At 39.8% G+C, this 9,894-nt stretch overlaps 2 protein-coding genes across 5 annotated transcripts in view; one reads left to right on the top strand and one right to left on the bottom strand.

Moving 5' to 3' along the window:
- The window catches only part of LOC122061849 (rhodanese-like domain-containing protein 4, chloroplastic), a 6,573-nt gene extending 3,376 nt beyond the window's left edge, over window positions 1-3,197 (top strand). For both annotated transcript variants that reach the window (XM_042625352.1, XM_042625351.1), the window contains 5 exons: window positions 813-887; window positions 975-1,049; window positions 1,652-1,732; window positions 2,417-2,575; window positions 2,752-3,197. In XM_042625352.1, the coding sequence (XP_042481286.1) occupies window positions 813-887; window positions 975-1,049; window positions 1,652-1,732; window positions 2,417-2,575; window positions 2,752-2,799 (438 nt within the window). In that variant the 3' untranslated portion in view covers window positions 2,800-3,197. The remainder of the gene's footprint in view (window positions 1-812; window positions 888-974; window positions 1,050-1,651; window positions 1,733-2,416; window positions 2,576-2,751) is intronic.
- A 5,680-nt stretch (window positions 3,198-8,877) lies between these two features.
- LOC122061528 (probable polygalacturonase) overlaps window positions 8,878-9,894 on the bottom strand; it is a 5,920-nt gene continuing 4,903 nt past the window's right edge. For all 3 annotated transcript variants that reach the window (XM_042624818.1, XM_042624817.1, XM_042624816.1), the window contains exon 6: window positions 8,878-9,724. In XM_042624818.1, coding sequence (XP_042480752.1) covers window positions 9,084-9,724 — 641 coding nt within the window. In that variant the 3' untranslated portion in view covers window positions 8,878-9,083. The remainder of the gene's footprint in view (window positions 9,725-9,894) is intronic.

Consider the following 9,894-nt stretch of genomic DNA (forward strand, 5'->3'; position numbering starts at 1 on the left):
GGGGCGTGTTGGGTGGTTGGTGCTAATAAACATCTGGCTCTTTTCTTCCCTTATTGAGAATGGGCAGCATTAGCATATGACAAGACAACAAATTTCTGAAGAAAACTGCTAGCACAGTTAGTTAGTGCCTTGCCAGTAGAGGCAGGCTCCCAAGAGGTCAAAGGTTCGACTCACCTGTCTTCACCTTGTGCCTTAAGGCACCCCTTTCCCCTCTCCCCTCTCACATTAACTCTCTATTAGCTGTAGCTGAAGTCCCACGGGGCATGTTAGATAGGTGGTTGGTGCTAATAAACATCTGGCTCTTTTCTTCCCTTATTGAGAATGGGCAGCATTAGCATATGACAAGACAACAAATTTCTGAAGAAAACTGCTAGCACAGTTAGTTGGTGCCTTGCCAGTAGAGGCAGGCTCCCAAGAGGTCAAAGGTTCGACTCACCTGTCTTCACCTTGTGCCTTAAGGCACCCCCTTCCCCTCTCCCCTCTCACATTAACTCTCTATTAGCTGTAGCTGAAGTCCCATGGGGCATGTCAGATAGGTGGACAAAAAGAACTAAAAAATACTTCACATATTTCTGTCTGATGGAGTATCATCAATTTTTTGTCTGAATAAAAGAGAAGGTAATAAAATTCAACTTGATGTAAGAAATCATGACCGTTCAAAGGTGTTTGTTTCTTGTAATTGTAGATCATTTATTGTTTGAAAAAGTAGCACTGTTTGATTTCTAGGGTCTTTGTGGGACTACAAAATTTTTTTTTTTTGGGCTATAATTAATGTGCATTTCTTAATGCTGATTAAGATAATTTAATTGCAGGAAAGTTCTGACACTTTGCCTGTTACCTTTGGGATAGCTGTGGCAACTGGATTAGGTTTATTGGCATTTACAGAGGTTGGGCCATGAAATTTTCTCCCTGCTTGGATTTGAATGCTTTGTTGATGTCAATTAACTTTAATGGCTTGCACTTGATTTTTGCAGATAGAAACAATACTTCAAGTTTTGGGTTCAGCTGCACTGCTTCAACTTGTTAGCAAGAAACTCCTATTTGCTGAAGTTAGTATGAATGTCCTCTCATACTATTCATTTAAATCTTCAAGGAAGTTGGGAACCCCCAAAAAAAAAAAAAAATCTTTCAAGAATGCAGGGAAAATGATCAGTGGCCAGAAGGATTGGTCTTTTAGTCTGTATCCCATTCATCCCATTCATACAGTCCAATTATTGTCTGTCTGGACTGTTACATTAGTGAGCCACCACATGTTCAAGCAACAGCCTCTGAATTGTTGAGTTTCACAATCCTAGGATTCTTTTTGTTAGCTTTAAGACAACTAAAAAACACTTTGTCCCCTTCTTTTCTTTCACCGTACTTCCATCTTTTCTTCTAATTGCTCAAGACTTCTAATATTTCTGAACTAAGACTATTAAGAAGGCTTCTTGATGTGATTCCCACATTTGAGTCCGATACAGGGTATACTGTACAGCCTAGATTGTTGACTGGGAGTCCACATATAGATATCGCATCAATGAGCTTCTTGAACCCTTCTCTCTCTCTCTGTATTATTTTAAATTTTAGTACTCTACTCGGTTCAAGTATATATGACATTTGACTTGATAATTAATTGAGACAGCCTAAAACCTCCACTACTTTCGACTTACAGGATCGGAGGGAAACACTGCAACAGGTTGATGAGTTCTTGAACACCAAGGTTGCTCCCAAAGAGCTTGTTGGTGATATTAAGGTAGAAAAATCTAACCTCTACAGAGAAGCTCCTTTTCTGATAATTCAAACTTTGAGACCTGCAATTCAGGGTTTCCAGCCACTTGAACTGCCTCCGTTCATCCATTGCATGACCAGACTATCTGATATGGCACCCTCTAGATTGCCCACCTGTATAATGTACTTGTCCACATAAGCCTCACACTTCACTGTATATTTGCACTTCCACCACAGTAAATAGCCCTTTGAATTTTTCAAGTTTTTTGAAGTTTTTGAATAGAAGCAACTACTCTTATGGTACCTGAAGGCTATGCAGTCGTGACTTGTGATATAGAAAGAAAGTAGGTTGGAGAAGCTTGTAAATCCCCGAGTAGCTGTGACATCTGAAAAGAAAATTAGAAAGATAAAATAGAGCATAAAAGGGGCTTTGTCTGTACAGTGTACATCAGCTCTTGATTTCATCTTAAAGGTCATTTTATAAGCTTGTTTGATGATCCATCTGTTGCAAATGCATTCAGTTTGATACTACGAAAGACTTCCGAAATACTTGAAGTTGATATGTTTATAGGCTACAGTAGACTCTCAAGTACGTAGTGTTCTATAAATTAAAAATCAATGTACATTTTTGTAGTCAACTATTTAATAGTAGGGGACTTTTCACCTATAATTTTAATATTTCTCTGCTATCATTTCATTGGAATTTCAGCAAATTGGGAAGTCTCTTCTACCAGCACCCAAGGAGGGGAGCCCAAATTCAGAGCCAGAAGTTGAAATTGCAGCTGCAGATCCTGTGCCGCAGATAAATTCAGTCCCCAAACCAGAATCAGTTCCAGGACTGCGAAAATCATTGTCTCCATTTCCATCTGTAAAGCCTTAGTACCCTTACATATTCCTATTTTCTTTACCATTTTCATTTGCATTTCAATAAGATAGCTCATGTCACCATGTCCAGCTTCTTAACCATCAATGATTATCTGCTGCACAACACACTAGGAGCCCATGTTGTGATGTGAACTGAAATGATCTCCTTTATGAATGCAGTATCCAGATTTCAAACCTCCAACATCTCCTTCGCCGTCACAGCCATGAATCTCATCATAGGGTGAGATCCACAGATTTACTTTCGCAACAGGCGACACTCTCGCAGAAAACATGGAAAGCTACCCAGCAAGTTATACCATTTGCACTCCTGCTCTAGGAGTTCTTTTAGAGCTTATTGAAAATTGTAGACTTAAGGATGAATTACAAGAGTATTGTGAGTCGTTTAATTCCTGGTTTGCAAGAATTTTTCCTGTTCTTTCATCGGCAATTTTACTGTTTCCAAACTATATTTTGTTCATTTCCTGTTGGTATAAATGTTGGATGTTGTGTATCAATAATGCCTGTAGAATCTGCTGCTTGTATGACTGGTTGGATGCAATTATACCTACTTCTTGTAAACAGTATAATATAAAGACTATTATGAGAGAAGCATGAATTTTGGATCCTGATCAGTGCATATTGGTCACTTTTGCCCTCACCTTTTAGAAAAATGTCCATTTTCTTTACGATTTTACCCCTGAAACGATACTTGTAACCGATCCAGATCAGTCAGGTGCTAATACCAATACTTGAAACCATGAAGAGTAGTGAAACTTTGAAAGAAAATGACCTCCTGTGAAGGAAAACAACTCTCTAGAGGTGACTTTCAAGGGCAACTCGAAAGTAAATCCAATCCAACCCTAGACATGAGTGAAGAGAGATACCTCTTTTAGAAAAATGTCCATTTTCTTTATGCTTTTATCCCTGAAACGATACTTGTAACCGATCCAGATCGGTCAGGTGCCAATATCAATACTTGAAACCATGGAAAAAGGTGAAACTTTGAAAGAAAATGACCTCCAGAGAAGGAAAATAACTCTTTAGAGATGACTTTCAAGGGCAACTCGAAAATAAATCCAATCAAACCCTAGACATGAGGGAAGAGAGATTCATCTTTTCAAGAACCCTACTCTTGAAATTCTCATTCTTACACATTAGCCTCGTGTCATTCACATCCATTTCCAATGTGGGATTAAAATTCTCATATAAAAGTGTTTTGCTCAAAAGCAGCTTCCAAAAATCATGTGAGAGCATGGTTTTAAGTATCGGTATTGTATCGGCCGTATTGGTCATATTATATCAGTATCGACAGAGACTAATACTCAATACCTGATCGATTCATATCGGTTACCCATATCATTCAGTGGTAAAACAATATAAAAAAATATACTTTTTTTTTAAAGCGAGGATAAAAATGATCGATACACACCGATCGGATCAGTTTTGTATTTGGTATTGGTACCAGTAGATCTGTCGATATCGAGCACTAAATCCTTGCGTGAGCGTGAAAACATTCAAAGCCCCATTTTCAAAATCAAATAAAACTAATTTGAAACTCTCTCTCTCTCTCTCTCTCTCTCTCTCTCTCTCTCTCTCTCTCTGTGTTAGAAACCCCCTGGCTTCTGCCCTTGATTTTAATTGCTAAGATCTCCTTAAGGTCCAAAATAGCAGGAGGTGAGCTGTGCGTCCACATGCGTGGTTCTCACATACGTCATACCTTTCGCACACAATAGTCAACCTTTGTCCTCTTAAGCAGTTTCTTACTATTACTCTACTGTTGCATCTCCACACGTTTTATATTGTCCAATGTTCTAGAGTTGGCCTGACACTTCACATCCATGGTCCAAGCCTTAAGTATTAAGAAATGGAACAGTCTAAGCTTTGTCCATACATAGTAATTGAAATTAAAAAAAAAAAGGTAAACTATTAAAAAGTTAGTAGGGAGGATTTTATACAAAGTTCATAATTACACAAATCATTTATCTATACGTGTATTTGATTGAGATTGAAGGAACTAAAAGATAAAAAGCCTTTTATCAGGCATGGCATCAAATAAGGGTGAATTGTTGTTATATCAACCCATATGTGTATACTATATGAATTTTTAGGTGATGACTATTTAAGAGTCTAGATCACCAATTAGTACATATACACTTTCTTTTATTTTTGGGTAAACTACATATATACTTCATATATAATTAGATGACGACATATCTTCAATATGAACTATGGAGATTAAACCCTCTGATTAGCATGAAAAAGGGTATTTTTGACTTTATACAATAAGTGTGGGAATTAATAATGACATAGGAATTCAATCATAGGTCACATCACCACTACATAGCGATTCTCTCTTCTCCAAGATTTTTTTTCTTTTCTTTTCTTTTTGGTGCTATCATCTCCAAGAGTGAAGTAAAGGAAAACTTAAGCCAATTTTTTTTTTCTTTTTTACACCACTATTTAGGATAGAACCTCTTTAATTGGCATATTTGACAAGTAAATGAGTAATATGGCAAATCTGACAGTTGAATATTTAGAGAACGTTCTTAATAAGCCACACGAATTGCAAGCAACCTCACCGAGGTGATGTAGCTAGTTAATACTGCCCGGAGAGCGATCTCCAACTCTAGTTCTAGAGCTTTGAAGTAAAACACTTTCTCAATTGTGAGCTGGAAAGTGAATCCTTATGCGAATTGTGTTAAGTTTAAGACTAAAATTCAATTATGCATCATCTCATGTGATGGCATATTTTTCCATTTGTGTCTATGCTCTCCCTCGTAGTTCAATGCATGCCATCTTTGTAGTCTTCGATTTTTCGATGATTTTTGTCATGTGACCAATTCTATTCGGCGAAAACTTGGCACATGACCAAAGAATTATTTTAGGGTCTACTTATCTACAAAAATTCAATCCCATCTAGATTTTGAAAAAATAAATCAGCTTAGTGTATTCTAACCAATCCTATACAAAAACTAGGACTTTTAGGTTTTTTTTTTTTATCAAATTCCCACGGATTTTGATCGATTCCACCCTAATGAATAAATTCAAATAACATCTTTATTACTTTCCACCACTTTTTGGATGGACTTTTTGGACTTCTTCTAGTTCATAGAATCATACCATTGTTTAATTTGAATTGAGAAATAGATGGGTCAGGTTAACATGTGGTTATCCGTGAATTTGCAAAATTCAAAAGGTTTCGTGACAAATATCAAGAGCTTTTTGTAAGAGGAAGTAAATACGTGGGCCGCATTAAAATTCCAATCCAGCTGTTGTGGGCCGTTCCCACCGGGGGAAAACAACTCGGGTTAAAGCGACATTCCGTGCTGCCGTGTTTTGGGCTGCTGGGCCAACCGTAGACTACTACACCGTTGAGCACTCGTCCACGCGGTGGGTCCACTTGACCGGTTCAAACTCAACCCCACATAACAAAAATCTCGATCGTCCTATGTAGGGGTGTCAAGCGGTTGGATCAGGCCGATCGCAGTTGGGTATAGTTGGACTCGACCAATTTTTAGGACTACATCGTGAATATTCGTTTAGCTAAATGAGCTTAACCAAGACAGGCATAGTAAGGTTGATAATTAAGCCAATCAATCTCGGGCTGTCATAACCGGGCCTTAACCGGGCTATAGACATATTTAACTTGAACCGAATATTCTTTTAAATTGGTCTCTTAAATATGTTTGAAGGGGAATACCAATAAATTTGGGTAAAAATGGACATAACAAAGAAAGATCCCATAATTAAAATAGATTAAGTAAAGTTGGACAAAGCAGCTAAGTTACTAAGATACTAAGTCCTTAACCCACGGAACTCAAATCAATTAAACAATGCCTGAAAAAATAAATGTTCAGATAACAACATAATAGCCTTACCACTAAATACAAATAGTATTAAAAAAAAAAATCAAATAATATTAAAAGAGTTGGGTTACGTTGGGTTTAAAGAAGTCGATTCAAATCAGACTTATAAATGTATCAGGCTGATCAGGTTTCCATCGGACTAGGTGGCTACGTCATGTGCTACCTATTTATAAATTAATCAGGCCATAAACATATTTGGCTCGATTGGGCCTGAAATTGACACCCCTAGTCATATAGAAAGATCCATCGAGATCGTTGCAGCTTCGAACAACTCTAGTTGTGTCAATTGTCATCAAATGAACTGGAAATCGACTATTTTAGACATAGAACCGGCATATCCAATTTCTTTTCATCCTGATCGATCAGATAACGATTTATCAGTCTCAACCAACACCAATACAATACATCCGATATGACCGATTCCATACCGATACTCTCACCTGCCAACATAGCCTCCGTTACCAAACAGAAAACATCTTCCAGATTTTGATTTGGATTTTATAACCCGGACTAACCGTTTAATACCACTCAACTCCACATCAAGTCTTGATGTCTAAAAAGTCAAAGTCAACTGCCGTGTATGCTAAGCAATATAGTCTGGTATAAAAACCTTAAAAATATCCTTACGTATTTTACGGCTTTACCCCACTATACTCGTCGGCGACGACTTCGGCGCCGGCAACGGTGCATGTGAAATTTTAAAAAAATAATAATTAAAATCCCCATGTAAATAGTCAATAGACTTGGCCACTTGGCAGTTCGTAAATTTCGTGCAAGGTTCTCATCTGAGAGGCCAATAACATACTTTCTCTTTCTTTCCAGTTATCCAATCACGTGGTTGGTTGAAATGTTTAATAGTATAGCTAAAGCCCTATATCTCCATCTATAAATAACCAAAGAGTTTCCAAACCATCTAACTTCAAGTTTTTCTCCGTCGAAACAAAATGGCCAGCAGAGTCGCCGTAGTTTTCACCATCGTTGTCGCCCTCTTTGTTCTCTCTTCGTTCCAAGCTCAGGCTAGGGTTCAGCTCCAGGAACCAGAGAATCTCGCCACTGAATGGAATCCTTCCAACAATTTGCCTGATTCAGATTCAGATGCCAAGTCAACCATCTCCATCCTCCTCCCCACCGACAGAATCCAATCTTACTCTGAAGAAATTCCCGACGATAGAGCCGTGGAAACTGAACCCAAGGATCTGCCTGAATCTGATGCCGACAGCACCACCGTCAGAAGCATGAGACCTTTTAAGGTCTCGTACGACGACGGTTTCCGTCCAATCAATCACCACTTCCACCACATGCCACTAAAGCACCACCAACCCTTCCACTTCCGCTTCCCGATCCGGTGCCGCCACCACCAGCAGCTCGGGAAACCCATGGGTAGGGGTAGGGGTATGGGCATGGGCCCGCGCTTCACCTACGGGCGAGAGATCTCTTACGGCAACGACATGATCATGAGCGAGGAAGCCAAGTTCGATCCCATGCCTCGTTTCCACCAAGGCGAGATGCGTCGTATCCCCGGTATGATGATTCCTCGCAGGCCTCTTGGAGACAACAATGGATTTCGCGAGGAAGATCAGATGGAGCGACACCATCACCACCACCGCCACCACCACGAGGAAGAGCATGAGCGCGAGCGCGAGCGCGAGCGCGAGCACAAGCACGAGCATGAGCATGAGCATGAGGAGAGAGAAGAGAGAGAGGAGAAGGAAGGTAGAGAGGAAGAGGGCGGTTTCATGTTCTTGAGGAACTTCCGTAAGTTCTTGACCGATATGAAGCCATAGATCACCTAACTTCTCCCCTTCCTGGGCTCTCTCCGTGTCTCTCTCTCTCTCTCTCTCTCTCTCTCTCTCTCTCTTCGTATCGTATAGAATAATAATAGAGACAGTTGCTTCTTACACAGATCATAGATAGCTAGGAAACTGGAAGAAGCCCATGGATTCTCATTTCTTGTATGAGAGAGATTTCTCCTATCCATGTTTGTTTTACCTTTTCTTTTTCTTCTTCCTCCTTTGGGAGGTTGTACTCATGTACAGTATCTACTTGGTTTTGTAATTCTGATCTGTGATATATAAGTGGTTATGTTATGTGTACTTTAGTACTTACTAAGCAGGAATGTCTTCATTTATGGCCTCCAATCTCCATTGTTGAGCTTGACAAATTAGCCATTAATAAATGATCCTCAAATCATATGATCAGGACTGAGGAGAAGGAACTTTGTGTTCATGTAGACAATGAAGCCCTCCTTCCTAACAATTCCAGCTTTTAGGTGAAAAGATAGCTAACATGGTATCAATGACCTCAGAGGCTCAGACCTTGAGTCCTAGAGTGAGGTCATGGTCGCGGCCAATTCCATGAGTCATCTCTTGCTGAGGCAGCCCCACGGATGGTCATTTACTTGATGAAAGCATCCCCTGCTACTAAGCTTAACACAATGGCATGTAATAACTTAAATGATTTTCTTTGTTCTGTGGTTAAATAAAATATAGCGTTTGCACATGAAAAAATGAGGGGGGAAAGGGACGAAGACAAGAAAAAAGGTAGTCCTGATGAATAGGCACAATAAAATTTCTTAGAAGTCAGTCTTGAGTTGCATATGGCCATTCAACAGGACTACCAGAAGAATTGATATAGTCCAGACAAACATCAGTAAGAGATTGAACAAGAACCACTGTCATGGGTGCTGATCAGTTCTACGCACGGTGAGGGACTGACCCCAGAAGCACCACCACTTACATCAGAACACTTCCATGGAGTAGTTGTTGGCCCAGGCACACCCTGAAGGCTAATGTTAGAGAGACATATCCCAGTAAAAGGTGAATTCCTAATGCCATGTATTAACCCTGGCTGCTGAACCTTCACTCCCCACACTTGGTTGATCCTGATCCCAGAGACCAATGGGAGTGCGTTCGGATTGAATTTGTCATCTGGGTGGTCGCCAACATTACCTGAGATCTTGATTCCCGTCCGAACATTCTCCAGGTACACATCTGACACTGTAATGTTTTTTATAAACCCTCCCCTACCAATGTTTGTCTTCACATGGATGCCAATCCCCATGCTGTAGAGGTTTATGTGCTCAGCCAAGACGTTCTCCACACCACCAGAGGCTTCACTTCCAATTGCAATTCCAGCAAAAGGGGATGAGCCTGTGATCCGCCGGATGGTGATTCCAGAGCTAGGTCGTCCATATGCAATACCGTACTCATCCCACCCACTCTTTACTGCCACCAAATCATCCCCTGTAGAAATGTAGGAGTCCTCTATACAAACATTGGAGCTTGAATCTGCACAGGCAAATTTTGATTTTACATCATTAAATTGAGAATAAATAAGACGTCTTCCAATTCAGTCAGAGAAGATCATGTTATTATCATGCATGCGGTATCATGGTCATACAGACTTTGATGCTCAGGCCATTAAGTAGTCATGTTCTTTTCCTTTCCCTTTTTTTTTT

Source organism: Macadamia integrifolia, chromosome 14, assembly GCF_013358625.1.
Source record: "Macadamia integrifolia cultivar HAES 741 chromosome 14, SCU_Mint_v3, whole genome shotgun sequence".
NCBI classification, from domain to species: Eukaryota; Viridiplantae; Streptophyta; class Magnoliopsida; order Proteales; family Proteaceae; genus Macadamia; species Macadamia integrifolia.